General features: G+C 36.8%; 1 protein-coding gene across 2 annotated transcripts in view; it reads left to right on the forward strand.

Moving 5' to 3' along the window:
- The window catches only part of LOC150102994 (uncharacterized), a 69,001-nt gene extending 64,556 nt beyond the window's left edge, over positions 1-4,445 (forward strand). For both annotated transcript variants that reach the window (XM_090398029.1, XM_090398030.1), the window contains exon 5: positions 3,843-4,445. In XM_090398029.1, coding sequence (XP_090254155.1) covers positions 3,843-4,409 — 567 coding nt within the window. In that variant the 3' untranslated portion in view covers positions 4,410-4,445. The remainder of the gene's footprint in view (positions 1-3,842) is intronic.
- Positions 4,446-17,996: the final 13,551 nt, after the last annotated feature.

Consider the following 17,996-nt stretch of genomic DNA (forward strand, 5'->3'; position numbering starts at 1 on the left):
AGGAAAAGAAGAAAGCATATCAAAAGTTCCTAGCAAATAAGTCAGCTTTTACTCTTACAGAATACAGAGACAAATGTAAGAAAGCTAAACAGTGTGTAAAACTAGCTAAACAAAAGTCATGGGAGGACTTTGGCAAGAATATAGAAAATAAATATCAAGAAGGTGGCAAAATATTCTGGAGGTTGTTGAAGAAGCTTAGGAATGGAGGAAAGAGTGCTGTAAAAGGAATTAGAGATGATAAAGGTGAAATGAAAACAGGAGAAAAAGATATCCTTGAAGTATGGAGTAATTACTTTGAAAAACTGCTAAATGAAACAAGCAGTGATGACAGCACAGTAATAAAAAACACTAACCTGGCATGCAGTCAGGAATACATATCCATACTTGAAGTAGAAAAAGCCATCAAAACGCTTGAAATGTGGAAAGGCAGCAGGAGTAGATGATATTCGACCAGAAATGCTGAAGTATGGTGGTATAAGAGTCTTACAGTGGTGCACTGCATAGTTCAGAAAGCCTGGACAGAGGGACGAATTCCCGATGATTGGAGTAGAGCTCTCATAGTACCCATATATAAAAATGGAAATAAAACTGAATGTGAGAATTACAGAGGTATTTCCCTAATGAGTGTTCCTGGCAAGATCTATGCAAGTATACTTGAGAAACGGTTGAGAAGAATTGTGGAAGAAAAGCTTGGTGAAGAACAAGCTGGATTCAGGCCAAATAGAGGCTGTCAGGATCAGATCTTCACTTTACGACAAATAGTCGAGAAAGCATGGGAATATAACAAAGATCTGTATTTAAGTTTTGTCGATTTGGAAAAGGAATATGACAAGGTGCCAAGAGAGAAGCTATTCAATACGCTGCAGTTATATGGTGTCAATGGAGCATTATATCAAGCAATACTTAGTCTTTATTTGAGTTGTGAGTCAGCAGTTAGAATTGAAGGAAGTACAGGAAGATGGTTTAATGTTAAATCTGGAGTGAGACAAGGATGCACATTATCCCCTCTGTCGTTATCGTTATCTATATGGATCACATTATCATGAAGGAAAGTGGTATTAAACATGATATCAAAATTGGAGATGTTAATGTCAGCTCTTTGCTTTATGCGGATGATGTTATACTTCTAAATAAATCCGCTACAAGTCTGCAAGATTCTCTGACTAAATTGAATAGCTGTTGTAATAGATATGGTATGAAGGTCAGCAATAAAAAGACAAAGACAATGAAAATAGGCAGAATCATTGAAAATGTCAACTGTGTTGTGAATGGAGAACCTGTGGAACAAGTAAAACATTTCAGCTACTTAGGCACAATTTTTACTGAAGATGGTAAACTAAATATAGAAATAGACAACAGAATCAGCAAAGCTGGTATGGTGGGAAGTCAATTGAATAAATTCATATGGAATAAGAAAGAAATTAGTCGGAACACTAAATTAGCTGTATACAAGACTGTGTTCAAACCAATTTTAACTTATGGATCTGAGAGCTGGGTCAGAAGTAAAACACTTGACCAAAGACTAGAGACCGCAGATATGAGAGTCCTGAGAAAGATTAGAGGCGTGAACAGATGGCATCAATGGCAATATCATATTAAAAATGAGGATATTAGGAAAGAACTTGACATTGTCAGCATCCAGGAATGCGTTAGCAGAGCTAATCTCAGATGGTATGGTCACTTAAATAGAATGGGAGAGGAAAGATTAGCAAAACAAGTATTCTCTGCCAGGTTGGCAGGAAAACAACCCAGAGGAAGACCAAGATATAGGTGGATTGATACGGTACAAAGTGCCTTAGACGATAGAAATATAAGATCTGATAATGTTGGAGTCTTGACAAGTAACAGACTGATTTGGAGGAAAATTGTAGATAGGCAGTTAGTAATGATGTAATTTTTTCATGTAGTACTGTCATATCCTGTACACCCCTTGAGGGTACATGGCAGGAATTTGATGATGATGATGAGTTTTACACAGTGTTTAGCATTCTTGCATTTGTCTCTATATTTTCTAAGAGCACAAGCTGACTTATTTGACAGGAACTTTTGATATGCTTTCTTCTTTTCCTTCACTGACTGTTTAACTTCCTGTGTCCACTAGGGAGTTCTGATTTTTCATCCTTACAGACAACCTCACCACATGCCTCTCTGGTAGAATCAATCAATGTTTTCTTCAGAGTTTGCCAATGAATCTCCAAGGTTTCATTCCTGTTCTCAAACTCATTCATTTTTTCTTCAATAATCTTTGTGTATTATAGTCTACAGTTCACATCTGAGAGCTGCTCAACTTTTATTCGCTTTAAACATGTTATTCTTTTCAATATTAAATTCAATTTTATCCTGCTCAAGACTAAATAGTGATCACTTCCAATTTCAAATCCTCTGTACACTCTGGTGTCCTGCACCAGGGAGAAAACATCACTATCAATAATAACATAGTCAATGAGACTTTTCTTATTCCTAGCCTCTTCTCTCCATGTGAATTTGTGTACATTTTTATGTTGGAACATGGTGTTAGTAATAACCAGTCCATGTCCTGAGCAAAAATCCAACAGATATTTGCCATTATTATTAGCTTTGCTCTTTTCTCCAAATTTTCCCAAAATATTTTTGTATGTCTCACAATCATTTCCTACTCTGCTATTTAGATCCCCAACAAGGACCAACTTTTCATTTTTCATTGTGTCTGTTGCTTTTTCTAAAGCCTCAAAAAACTTCTCCACTTCTACCTTAGTAGAACCTTCTGTGGGACCATAGGCACAAATAAGTCTCATTGTCCAGTTCCCCATTCTCATATTTGCCCACATTACTCTACTTGAGACTGACTGCCATTCAAGAAGATTAGCCTCATATTTTGTGTTGAATACTATGGCTACTCCTTCTTTTCCTTGATTGTCACTGCCTGAATATAACATTTTGTATTTATTGCTCAGAAAGATCTCACCAGTTTTAGTCTTTTTTGTTTCAGTCACCCCTATTATGTCGATCTGGTACTTATCTAATTCCTCAGCTAGCTCCATTTCTTTGCCATTCAGGCTTCTTACATTGATAGTACTGATCTTTAACTCTGGTGATGTTGAGTTGGGGTTTGTTTTCAGATTTGTTCCAGTAGCTGGCTTTTCGCTGTTCGCCCTGGTTCCCTGGCGAAAACAATGGGGGCCTTGTTTAACCAGGCGACGCCCCAGCCGGCATGAAATTCTGTCATGTTGTACCATCATTTTTTATTTTGGTTTAACCAATAAGAATACAATTTGGTTGGCTAAATCCCAAATTGCCAGCCCATCCTTGTTCATTCAGTATCCAAGTAGATACCCAACAGGGTGCACCACGAGAAGGTGAGGATTGGACATTAGGTCAGAAGCCCTGGTCGGTTCTCCGCATTCCGTTAAAGGCTATGTGGAGGTCTCCTCTCAGTTATACAGCTTTGACCCTGAAATATAAGATCTGATAATATTGGAGTCTTGACAAGTAACAGATTGATTTGGAGGAAAATTGTAGATAGGAAGTTAGTAATGATGTAAATTTTTCATGCAGTACTATCATATCCTGTACACCCCTTGAGGGTACAAATCAGGAATTTGATGATGATAATGACTTCTGGCATTTGTAAACAACACAATAATTCATTTTGAAGTCTATAACTAGTCCTATCCAAGCCAACTGTTGGTTCCCCACTACACCTGTATGTTGTGTCTCCTGTCAGTTATCTAGCTCTAACCCTTAAGCAACCCTCCCCCCTCCCAAGTTTAAATATGTATTAAAAATGATTGCATATATTACATTTAATCCTTTTTTAATTTTCTTACTTACATTTAATCTTTTTTTAATTTTCTTACTTACAGGTGCATGTGGATTTTGGGTCCGGAACGTTGACTGCAATATCCAAAGAGATTATTGAAAGCATCCTTCATGATACTCATGTACACTTCAAAAATAATTTGTATTACCAAGGTCTTGAATCCATGATACAATCATATTATGATGTTTTGAGAACACAACAGCAAGCATCTGAAAGCAATGATCCTTCATTCCATATTGACAATTCTGGAGTCATTGCAGGTGTCTTTATTGGTGCCTTTCTATTTCTCATCATTACAATCATTACTATAGTGTATGTAAAAAGAAGAAACTCAAGGATGTATTCTTACAGAAAAAGTCTGGCTAAAAATATGAAAGATAATGCATCAATAAAAATTATTCCCCCATCTGCTGAATACCATCTATGTAACTTGGGGGAGAAAGTAGAGGATAGCAAAAGTGATGACAATGCCAACCTTTCCAGTGCAAGAGAATATATAAAAATAAAACGTACATCAGGGCACATGAAATCAGAAAAAAGTGAAATATACAAACAAACATTAAGTGTTGTTGCAGAGGTTTCAGAAACTGATGAGGATAATGCTGTATAGATGTTCGAAATATAAAACCCTACTTTTTAGACTCTCTAATTTTGCATTTTCTTCAAGTTTGTACTTGTAAAAACAAATATTAAGTTTCTCATATTTAACTTCTGTTGCTCAGTCACATAACAGAATAACAAAGTTCTGTTACCTTGACATAAGTGTTAAGACTAAATGATGTTACTAATGACAGCACTAGAAACAAAACAAGCAATCCAAAGGTTAAGAGAGATAGCTGGGAAAATTATACTAGACAAGAATAATTAAAATCTAAAAATATAGATCCTACCTTGATAGGTCTCTAAAGTCCTATCTAGGTAGTGCACCCTCTATGGGCAATTTTAGGTGGCCTAGAATGTGGTGCCATTTATCAACTAAGCAAGAAGCTATTAAGTATCTATATAAATTATCTGTCATGTTGGAGACTTAATGGAATGTATACAGCACTCAAAAAGGATTAAAACAGACTTTAATACCTCCACTATTTCCTCTCAGTCACTGAGACATCTTCAGGGATTACAAAAAAAAAAAAAAAAAAACTGATGTAACATGCATTCAAATACCACACAATACTAAGCTAACCACGTGGGTGACTCTAAAGTGCTATGTAGGTAGTGCACCCTCTATGGGCAATTGTAGGTGGCCTAGAATGTGGTACGATTTATCAACTAAGAAAGAAGCTATTTAGTATCTATATAAATTATTTGTCATGTTGGAGACTTAATGGAATGTATATAGCACTCGGAAAGGATTAAAACAGACTTTAATACTTCCACTATTTCCTCTCAGTCACTGAGACATCTTCAGGGATTACAAAAAAAAGTAATGTAACATACACTCAACTACCACACAATACTAAGCTAACCATGTGGGTGACTCTAAGGTCCTATCTGATGGTGCCCTCTATGGGCGATTGTAGGTGCCTAGAATGTAAGGTGGGATCTCTGATGATTAATGTTTCCCAAATTTTTGGAAGTTTGATGCAACCATATTTATTTAGATTTGGTTGATTTCTGAGAGCTGCTGCAGATTCTAAAAATAGTCTCTTTTTTGAATTTACTGTGGTGGAGCATGGTGGTGTTTTTCCAAGAGATCCTGTGGGTTGTATCCAAAACATGGTCTGCCAGACCTGACTGACTTGCTACCCTTATCCGTTCTACCAAAGATCAGCTCCTTTCTCTCTCAGTGCCTGGAGTTTATAAAGTACCCTGTTCCTGTAAGCTGGTGTACTTTGGACAGACAGGTAGATCAGCAACCATCTGCTTAGAAGAACATACATCTGCAACCATATGGTCAGTCAGGCCTGACAGACCATATTTTGGATACAACCCACAGAATCTCTTGGAAAAAACCACCATGCTCCACCACAGTAAATTCAAAAAAGAGAGACTATTTTAGAATCTGCAGCAGCTCTCAGAAATCAACCAAATCTAAATAAATACATTGCATCAAACTTCCAAAAATTGGGTGACATTAATCATCAGAGATCCCACCTTAGGTTCTAGGCCACCTACAATTGCCCGTAGAGGGTGCACTACCTAGATAAAACTTTAGAGTCACTCACGTGGTTAGTTTAGTATTGTTTTTTTTTTTTTTTGTAATCCCTGAAGATGTCTCAGTGACTCAGATGAAATATTGGAAGTATTAAAGTCTGTTTTAATCCTTTCTGTTATACATTTCATTAAGCCTCCAACATGTCCTCACAGCACATAAGCCTCAACACACAGATAAATTATTTGTATATAAAATGCAACCATGTAAGATGTGAGTAAATAAATAAAATTTTTTTTATGTTGACCCCACACATGAAAGGTCACAAGACCTATGACACTACAGTGCCATGTGTGGGCAACCTCCCACTCTTTATATTTCTTAAAGAGTGGGAGGTTGTACTCAGTGGGAAAAACAGTATGCGAAGATTGTTCCAAAGAATAGAGGTGGATGGAATGAAAGAAGCTGATGAGAAGTTAGTTCAATGTGTTCGAAGCTGGACAGTGCCTGCTCTAGTTAAAAGCAAGTGGAAGAATGGTAGCAGCCAATTCAGAAGAGCAATGCCCACATACCTATAGAAAAGGCACAGCACTGAAACAGAGTGCCTATGATAAAGTTAGGGAAGGGTCTTCTATTAAGCAGACTGCACTCTTCAGAATATCATCAAAGAATTCTTAGAGAGGACTTGACTGCTGCATCCCAAATGTGGGAACAGTATTTCAAAGTTAGATGGATCTGAGACTTGTATTGATATATACTGCTAGCAGTTGAGAGGAAGGGAAGAAATGTTTAGAATAGAAAAGAACACCAAGCTTTTTAGAGGTTGAGTGAGTAATATGTTTCCCAGGATAAACTGGCCATGACAATCAACCCAAGAAGAGAAAGCTGATCTTGAAAGGGAACTGGAACATTATCAAAAATGAAAGGGGATGAGGTGGGATTTTTCTTTGCAGGTAATAAGGCAGACTCAAGTTTTTTTTGGCATTGAAATTTACTAAGTTGTCTTCATCCCATTTCAAGATGTTGAAGAGGTCAGTGTTCAAGTCACTGGTTATGAAAGATCTTGAGGCATCTAACATCAGGGTTTATTGAACGAGGAAGAAGAATGAAGGCTACTCTCATCGGCAAAGCTGTGAATAAGATTTGAAATCAGAGAAAGGAGGTCACTGATGTAAAGGATGAAGAGTGTGGGTGAGAGCACAGAAGACTAAGGCACTGCAGCATCGATGGAGAAATCTGATGAGAGGAAGCAATTCACCATGACACACCATGAATGACCAGTGAGGAAGCTGGCAATGCAATCAGAGAGTATAGAAGAGAGAGACCATAATGGCAGCTTGTTCTGGAGGCCTCAGTGCCAGACATTTTAGAAATATCAAATGTGATAAAATGAGCTTTTCCAAATCTTTCCATGGTCTGAGTCCAAAGGTGGGTGAAATTAGTTATGATGTTGGCTATAGAACAAGAATGGCAAATCCATATTGGTGATCACTAATTAACTCGTGAATCTCCAGGTAATGAAGAAGCTGGTTTTTGATAACCTTCTCCATCACTTTTGAAAGTACTGAGGCGAGAGCAATGGGACAATAGTTAGATGGTGACTTTTGTCTCCCTTTTTTGGCTACAGGCTAGATATGGGCTTGCTTGCATGCTGTCGGGCAGATGATAGTAGAATATTAAAGTTCATATAGATGATACAGGATGTGTGTCAATTCTAGCACAAGTCTTGAGCACAACCAGAGGAATGCTATCTGGATCAAGAGCCTTATTAGTATCAAGTTTCTGATGTCCTTTTCAGGGGAGGCATGCAATGGGCAGCTCGTGGAAGAACGGGAGGTAATTTGCTTTGATCATCCAAGCAGGAGTTGGAGGGCAAAAAAAATTGATGCCAAGAGGTCTGCCTTTTCTTTGGGTGAGGTTGCCATAGTGCTATCAGGATGCAAGAAACGTGGCAATATGGAAGGGCAGAAGTTATGCCCAACAGCCTTAGCAAGGAACAAATTTTACTGCATTTCATTCTTCTTATGAACATAAGCTGCATTTTTATCATGGATGGTAGAAGCACATTTTTTTTGAGAACTAGGGCTTGGATACAGGTCAGGGGTTTACAGCAGAGTGGGGAATGAAGGTTCTCATTCCAGTGAGGATTATTTTGGTTACTAGTTCAATAGAGATGTTTGGATCAGGAGAGTGAAAGCAGATATCTGACCATGGAAAAGCAGCACAAAAATTCCAGAGATTGTCCCAGTTGGCACGATTATAGTGCCATAGAGCAGTGCTTCCCAAATTTATGGATGTAAAGGTCTCCTTTGGAAAAATTAAAACATTTCATGGCTCCCCCCATCGAAAAAAAAATCGTAATACAGACATCTTATTATAATATTTATTGAATACAATTTATATTCAAGATTTTGCATTTGTAAGCTTTTTTGTGCTTCTTTGAAATGCATTTGAAATGAAACTTATATGAATCAGCATATATTTACTAATATTCATTAAGCGCCGAAATACACAGGAAGCAAAATTTGTGAACCGACACCAACGTGTGATTTTTTCCATTAAAATATAAAAAATAATAAAAATTAAATATGTTTCTTTTAAGATTAAAAAAAAAGAAATACTTAGTCTTAAAACATTTCAAATTTGTTTTCATTATTTCATGGCCCCCTCAATGCAGGCCACAGTTTGGGAAGCGCTGCCATAGAGTACAAGGCTGAGATTGACTAGGAGGACGAATAATAGAGGAGGAGACTTGAATTAGATTGTGGTCAGAGTTGCCAAGAGACCTCCACAGTATATTTGGTGGGAAAGTTGGTTAAGAAAAGCTCAAGAATGTTGGTAGAATGATGAGGGTTGTCTGGTATTCTGGTTGGTAGATTGAGTGATTCAGCTTCCCTTCCAGCTTGATCTGTGAGGTGGGAAAAGGAGAGCCAGTTTGTGCTATGGACATTAAAGTCTCCAAGGAGAACAATCTCACAATTTGGGTAATTATTTTGTAAGAAATCAATTTTTACTGATAGGTAGTCAAAAAGGGCAGCAGGATTGTCAGAGTTAGAAGAGCTATAAAGGTAGCAAATGAAGGCTGTAAAGTGAGGTAAGGAAACCTTGAGCCAGAGCAGATCAAAAAGGATTCCAAGTTGGACAGCCTTTGACAAGGGATATCATATTTCACAAAAGCACATGTTGTACCCTGTTTTACAGAATGCATTGTGTATGCAGAGGTTCTATTAGGAAAAAGAGATCAGGTTTTGATATCTGTAAATGGTGATGTATATCACTAATTTTTGTCAATACCTCAAATATTGGTGAAATGAATATGGAAGTATTTTTTTTACTGGAAAAAGTTTTGGTTTTATTTTGGATGGGTTGGGATGTATTTTTATTGTTTATTCCAAATAAACAGTTACCAAAAGTTAGCAAGCATCATTGAGAGGGTAGCACTCCCTAATATTACAAATGATTAATAGTTTTTTTTTTAAACTTTTTGTTTTCTTAGCTCAAATGATAATCTCACAATATGCTTAAATATATGTTATTGGAGTTAAAATCTTTAATGGTATTTTAAGACCCATTTCATGCTCATGTATTCTCAAAATTCTATGTACTCATTATTAGTTTTAATACTGCATTTGAAAGAGTTTTTAACAGCTTTTTAGTAACTGAAGTTGCCTTGCCACAGTAAATTTTACTGACAATATGATTATACTGCTTTAAAAAAAAAAATCCAGCCATTAAATGCTGGTATGAAATTTGTTTTGAGAATACTCAAACTTTTTCCTTTAGCACTGAATCAGATATTGAAACTAAACATTCTAAAATTTATTACTTCCATAAAATACAGGTATCTTCAATACTGCTGAAATGTAAAATGGCACATTTAAGTTTTTCTGAGGAATCAACTGAACAGTGGAGTAAAAATGTAGTCCTTGTTTGGAAATAAGGTATTCCACATTCTCTTTAAAAAAAAAAAAAAAAACTTGACCTTTATTTACTGAATTTCATTTTACTTTATGTGATTTTGTAGAAATTATGCAGGTTTTTAATCCCTTAGTATCTGCAATTTTGGTTTGTAATGCATCTATAGTTCTTTCTAGCTCTCCTCATGTCTCCTAAATTGCAGAAACTAAAATATGAAATGCTTCTGCCTAATTTTTAAAAATCACAAGAACCTCAAGTACCTTTAATTACAGCAAAAAAAAAAACACTAAATCGATACAAACAATTCATGTAATTATGTAAAAACTCCTAGCTGAAATATGTTATTAATCTCATGTGTGCAATCAACTGTTGATGAATATGTCATAGTTATCATCATAGTCCCAGTTCTGTAAGCACTGTAATATAGGATAAGGTTGACCAATTTGTACTACCTTACCCCAGTCCTGAAGATATTTTCAGGCGCAAACTTTGTTTGCTCACACTTGGATAAAGGATTAAACTAAATTTATTATAATTAGAATAAAGGTTGAAGTTCACTTTTTTTTTTTTTTTTTTGAAGCATGCATTATAGAGAGAGAAAGGGGTGAGTGAGTGAGTGTATGTGTGTGTGCACGCATCTTTCTAAATGGGTTAATGAGCAAGAAATTCTAAAAGAATGGATGGAACAGTTTTTGTCTACCACCTTATAGTCTGGCTAACAGTATGTATACATTTCCTAAAACTAAAAGTTCTAGAAAATAAAGTTATTATCCTCATAACTGAAACCTCTTCATTCATAAATAAATCAAGCATCTTAAGAGGATTAAAGAGTCATCCAAAAGTCACTGCTAAACAGTGGAAACAGCTTTGTCATCTTTTAAATTGCGTGTCATAATAAAATCACCCTAAGATGATGATGATGATGATTTTTTATAGATCACAGCAGTAGTACTACTAAAAATTAAAATAACCACAGCAAAATAAATACTAAATCGATATAAACAATTCATGTAATTATGTAAAAACTCCTAGATGAAATATATTATTAATCTCATGTATGCAATCAACTGTTGATGAATATGTCATAGTTATCATCATAGTCCCAGATCTGTGAGCACTATAATATAGGATAAGGTTGACCAATTTGGTTTGAAGTTATTCTTTCATTTTTCTTACAGCATGAAAGGGTGCCAGTCATCTCAGCCAAGAGAATTTCAAGAACTAACGAGAAATAACTATTTCGAGCATGATGTGATAGAAGCACCATCAAGTTTTCAAGTTGGATTTAATCATGTCCTGTCAGAATCTGAATGATAATTAGTTTTGTCTCAGGTTAGTGTGAGCGATTATGAGAAATCCTAACAATATAACCGTACACCAAAAGTCAAGAGAATAAGTAAGCCATAAGAAAATAGTGGATGAACATAAAACAATGAACAGTGTAGAAAACAAATTGTTATGGAGGAGATATAAGACAGCAGACAAGATGTGAGAGGAATATAAAATGCAGGCAAGGAAAGTGACAAGCTGCTGTAGCTGCATGGTAATTACAGTAAAGAGTAGGTAGTTGCGTAACCCCAACTATGAAATTCAGAGGTGGTAGTGTAATGGTATGGTATGGTATGGTCCTGTTTTTCCTGGTTTTGCCTTGGACTTCTGTTTGTGGTGCCAGGCTATTTGTTTCTCATACTATGGTGTCCATTGACTTCTTTCCAAGCAGTCTATCAAGAAAATGTGATGCTATTTTCATTTTTTATAATATAGTAGAGTAGGTTTTCCAGTATGGACCAGAATTCATTTCTGACAAAGTGCAATACTTAGCTGAAGTTTCTCACACTGCCATAATTCTTCAAAATCTGTCGGCCTGGTTATGCCACAAAAATGCAGGACATTTTTGTGCTCAACTTGAATACAAATCTGCACAAAAACATTCAGCATTGAAACTCTCACAACATGGGTTTCCATGGTAGCCACAATATGCAAGCTCCACATTACCTGAACCAACATGTATCATTGTCTTCACTAGTACAAATAGTATGTACAGTAGGACACGGAAGCTGGGAAAGCTGTTTTATGGAGCAATGAATCATGTTATGCCCTCTATGGAGCAGATGGATGGGTGTGGCAGATACCCTGTGAACGTCTCTTAACAGAATGTGTAACCCCAACTATGAAATTCAGAGGTGGTGGTGGTGGTGTAATGGTATGGTATGGTCCTGTTTTTCCTGGTTTGGCCTTGGACCTCTGTTTGTGGTGCCAGGAATATTGAACTCTGAAAGATAACTGAACATTCTTAACAATACAATGTTTCCTACTTTGTGGCATTTCTACATAACTGACCGTTGTCTCTTTCAGCAAGACAATGAATGCATCATGCACTAAGACTGCTGCTGTAACTGCATTGCATGAACATCAACACACTTGACTGGCTTCCACAGATATTGAACTTCTGTGGGATGAACTGGAGTGTCAGGAGAGGTCAAGGGACATATGTTTGACAACAGTCCAGGAAGAATGCCCCAAAATTCCCATTGATCACTATTGTACACTTGTGGAAAGTGTCAGCCAATGAATGGTGACTTTTACATATTATCCTTTGTAGCACCCTACAGTCATGTTCATTGAGGTGTGGTCGTCCACTGCAGGTAGCTGCAGTTGACTCTCTGCACTTCCATCTCAGTATAGTATCACTGACTGTTGACCTGGGATGGCCCAATTCATCAACAATTTGCTGAACAGATAGACTTGCAACATGGCCTCTTTCAAACTCCATCAGGTCCCTTCTTGCAGCCATTTCACCTGGACACAGTTGCACTGACTTGGCATATTCTTCCAATTTATACAAGCTACAAAAACTTGACTCATTGGCACAATGCACCTTGCCCATAGTTGTCTGTTGACTTCTTTCTAAGCAGTGCATACCCCCCCAAGGGGAACATTTACAAAATACCATATAATTAACATTGCATCATTACTACTGTACATCCACAGATGCAAGCCCCTTCGACACTTCTGTGCATGTCAGAAGGAGAATCCATTCCAATATTAGGGTAATCAATGCGTTTCGTGGGATGAGTGTTTATTATTATACGTCAGAAAATTAGCATTTCTTTTATGAAAATTCTAATTCAGCGTTGAAATAATGCTGGATTTAATATCCACTTGATTTACATAATAATTTTGCATTGCTGAAGCCTTTTGGCTCCTTAATTTAGTAAATACGTTTACACACTGATCGAGAGTTCGCTTATGAAAACTACACCTCTCTGACATTTCAAGTTCTTTAGTACTGAAAGAGTTTTGTTTTTGCTCTCTTTATGTTTTCTGCCTGGTCTCAGACGAAAACCAACCAGTTAGAAACAGCTGTCAGGCCAGTGAAACCTTATCAAAATGAACCAATAGGAGGCGAACGTATGGACACTTTCATGGCGATCATGTCCCCTATAAGGTTCGGCTAGGGCAACTTGTAAATGCCGGCGAGTGTATTCCCATAAGCTCTCTGGTCAAATTTATTTCATATGAAACTTTTGTTTCTGTATTCAGCTTTGTAATAATGCTGGATTTAACATCCACTTGATTTACATAATTTTGCATTGCTGAAATGAAGCCTTTTGGCTCTAATTTTGCTTGTACAACACTTGGAAAACTTACGTATAAAGCACATGCTTTCGCATGTTGGTGACCAAATCATACATCCTTTATTTCTTTCTCACCTTCAAACATGAATTGACTATTTTTGGCACATTACCAAGCTCGGTTCTATGAAGTGTGGGCATACAATAGCTTCTTATCAACAATTTTTTTTTTCTTCATGTCAAGGTTCCAATACTGATGAATCTTGAATTTTGATCATCTAAGACACTACTAACTGTATCAATCATCTAAACTTTGGTCTTTTTCTTTTTGCTAGATTTACCTCCCATATTTCTAATTAAGTAACCATAAAACCACAAATTAGCTCCATTCACATTCTTGAATATCAATATCAAGTTCTTTGTTATTTACATTTTAATATGATTTTGTTATTAATGCCTGTTCACTCTACTTTTCCTCAGAACTTTCATATTTGTGGTCTGTAGATTTGATTATTCATTTCTAATGCAATGCTCAAATAAATAGGCTAAAAGTAGTTTGAATATTAGTTTTTCCATAATATAAATTTTATGCCAGTCTAATAAATTTCCATAGAAATTGATGAATAACATCAAAACATCTTCCTATACATCATCCAATTCTGGTATATAAGTGCTGATATATAAGTGAAGTATAGGATAGTTTTTTGTTTTTACTATTTTTTATGTAACAAACAAAAGGTTTGTAAACATACAGCACAATAGTACTGAAGGTGGGCTAAGAATATATTTATTTTAAAATTTTATATTTACATAGTCTAGGAAACTCTACTTTAGAAACCAAATATGGAACTTTTTCAAACTAATTCAAACTTCCAAGAAGTAGGGTGATGGTCATACACCAGGTAATGAAATACAGTTTCCACCTAAAGATAATCACAAAAATCCATTGCCCATAGCAAGATTTACATAAACTGAAGAATTCAGCAATGAGGGCTTATGGAATATCAGCATGGATGCTAAAAAGTGTGTTCAGCTGAACTTGCTGTGCCTTTGCCCTGGCTGTAAAATTAGTCTTGACATAGGGAAGCTGCTAGAGAAATGGAAAGAAGGTATGACAATCCTGTTGCATAATGGTGGCACAAAGACTGATGTATATATCGACCTATTGGTATCTCTGATGGGTGGCGAATATTTTGAAAAAGTTAGCAAGAGGTCACATATGAGAATATACAGAGAGAATTTATACTTTGTGAAGAACTGTATAAGTTTACTAAGAGAAAGTCATGTTTGAGTTACTTGCTACATGAGTTAGACAAGGGTATGGATACACCATGATACGTTGGGACTCTGCTGTTTTGGAGAGGATAAAGAATGGAAGATTGCTGCATAAAGTTGAGGATAGGGATTGGATTATCAACTATTAGGATGGCTGGCTGACACATATTAAAAAGTGGTATACAGGGGAGGTCTGAATCTACAAGATTTAATGTGACCTGTAGCATACCTGAGATCAATCCTTGGTGCATTATTATTCAATCTTTATATTACTCATGTTGGGAAGGATCTGACAAGACACACACATACATACTTGTTTTCTGATGATGCAAAGATAGGCATGGTAATCAGGAGTGGGACTGAAATGAGGCACTTACAAGATGATTTAAAACAGGCTGGAACAGTTTGAATGTCAAAATGGCAGTCAGTTCCATGCTAGTAAATGTATACTTATATGTATCATGATTCAAAATATCCAAAAGCATATCATATTGGTAGGATTATGCTAACAAACACCAATCTAGCTAGAGATCTTTGAGTTTTGGCAGGTAGGAAGTTGAAGTTTGACGGCCATATAGAAAAAATCTCAAATACAACTCAGAAGATAATGGTGAAACAATATAATGCTGAAGCAAATTGACATGCAAGGATAAGAAAGTCATTTTGCTGCTTTGCAAGGCCTCAATACTCAGCTTGGCCCCACCTGGACTACTATGTTCAGATCTAGTCTTCTGGTTTTCAAGGTGATACAGTATGGCCAAGTAGGTGCAAAGGAGAGTGGTAAATATCTGGATTTTGAGATCAGAATTGAGGGCAGTGGTGGTTGATGTTCTGTAGGTTGAGGTGATTTGTGTTGAGTCAGGTTTATCAAATGAAAGGGAGGAGTGCAACATGCTGTCATCTGCAAAACTGTACTGTGTATTGGGTTGGAGGTCAACTGAAGTAGGTCGTTAATATATAGAAAGAAGATGGCCGGTGAGAGAACAGAACCTTGTGGAAGCCTGGCATTAGTTGAATGGTGAGAGGATAAGGAAGTGTCTACCATCACACAAGTCCAGACAGAAAGCTGGCAATCCAAATGCAGAAGTCGTGAGACAGACCAAATAATGGGAGTTTGCTAGTAAGCCTTTGTGTCAGATTCAGCCAAAAGCTCTGGAGATATCAAGTGCAACCATTTGAGATTCACCAAAAATTCTCCATGGCATTTGTTCATGATGAGATGAGATGCGAGTAGATTTCCTGTTGATTGGCAGTGATGGAATCCATATTGGTGGTCATTTATTAGCTGGATGGCATCAAAGTGGTGTAGGAGGGGAAAGTGATGGTTTTCTCCATTACTTTATATATAGGACTGAGATAGAATGGTAGTTAGATGGCAGTGATTTGTTACCCTTCTTGGTAATGGGTTGAATATAAGCCAATTTCCAGACTATGGGATAGATACCAGTGGAGTCAAGAGAGTACATACATACAGTCAGCAAATGATAGGAGTCAGTTCTGGTGCACAAACCTTCAGGACAATTAGAGGAATGCCATCAGGACCATGCACTTTTTTTGTGTGTGTTTGTGTGTGTGTGTATAATTTAGACATTTTTTGGATCTCTTTCTGGCAAAAAGACATAGAGGGTATTGTATATTGGGCAGATGAAATGGTTGGAGGTCAGTTATGTGTGCATTCGAGGCAAAGTATGAAGCCAGGAGATTGGCTTTTTCTCTGAGTGATGATGCAATAGAGCCATTTGGGTATGATAAGGGTAGGAATAGTGTTGAGGAAAAGTTATGACCAATTGCTTTGGCAAGAGACCAAAAGGCTTGGCTGCCATTTGGGCAAGCCGCAACTTTCCTGCTTTGTTGCTCTTTCAAACTCTGTTTTGGAAATATTGATAGTTTTCCTGCATCTTTTTCGGGCTGGAGTATAAGCACTAAAGGAGGAGGATGGAGTTCTTGATTTAAGTCAGTTGTGGTATGCTTGATTTTTCATTTGTACAGCCTTGCCACATCTTTTGAAGAACTAGGGTTTAGTTAAAGGATGCCAGTTCAGAGTATTGTGGGGAATGTAGGCTTCCATGCCAGTGACGATTACATTGGTGATACATCCATGCATATGTTTGGGTTAGAAGACCAGAAACAGTAGTCCACATCACATTAGTGTAAACGAATTCACGAAATATGACAACTGAAGTGGTGATACTGGCCTAAAGTTCCTTACTCCCTATGTGTCTCTGGTGGTAATAATACTATATTGTTTTGTATTGTAGGGAATGTAGGTTAGAACATATGTGAATAGTCCACATCACATTAGTGTAAACGAATTCACGAGATATGACAACTGGAGTGATGATACTGGCCTCAAGTTCCTGATTTCCTATGTGTCTCTGGTGGTAATAATACTATATTGTTCTGTATAATGTCTTGCTATTGAAATTTATTTTTTTTTGTTGAATAATTTTTATTAATTTTACTTAATTTAATAATGTACTAATGACTGAATTACTCCTGGATATTTTCTACCACCATTCTGTCACTACTTATTTAATAATTTTTGAAAGATCCTGATCCAGAGTATTCTTGTCTTCAATTTTTAGGTCATCTTTATCTCCGATTGCTTTTCAGTACTCTTTCCTCAATTTTTAAGCTTTTATGCTCTGAATGCTTTGTCACCATGACATTTACTTACATGAATGAAACTTGTGAAGGGTTTAGTATTTTCAGGGAAGATAGGATGGGGGAGGAGTACTGCTGATGATAGCAGATGAATTGCAACCAAAAAGAATTGGAGACAGGTGGGAGGAGTGGCTGTTCATTTGAAGGAATCTGGTGTGAAATTAAGGTCAGTAAGACAAAATATACAGTTGGTTGTTGCTATATGCAAGGAAATGCCAACAGATGATCTGGAAAACATGCGTTACCAAATTAGTACAGGTATAGGCTGAGTGATTATTATGGAGGCCTTCAACTATGGAGATATAGACTGGAAGGAAGTAAGATCACATGGCAGGAAGGAAATAGAATTTATACACCTGCTAATAGATAATTACTTAAGGCAGCATGTGATGGAGTGGACTAGGGGTGGGAGAGTATTGGACCTGGTCACAGGATCAGAAGAGAGAGAGTCTATAACCAATGTAACGACATTGTCTCCAACTGGTCTTGCCTTGGGAGATCGTAAAACATGAGGAATATTCTATCGAGGAGTATTCGTGGAAATTTGACTGATTCTTTAAGCTGTCAGTATGGACAAAAGTTAATGGCTATCAGTTTAATGTCAAAAAATGCAAAGTTATGCATTTTGGGGTAAGAAGATTACACGCCATGTATCACAATGATGGCACTGTAC

Source organism: Typopeltis vanoorti, chromosome 9 (assembly GCF_054136105.1).
Source record: "Typopeltis vanoorti isolate ZY-2024b chromosome 9, IOZ_Tvanoo_1.0, whole genome shotgun sequence".
Taxonomy (NCBI): Eukaryota; Metazoa; Arthropoda; class Arachnida; order Uropygi; family Thelyphonidae; genus Typopeltis; species Typopeltis vanoorti.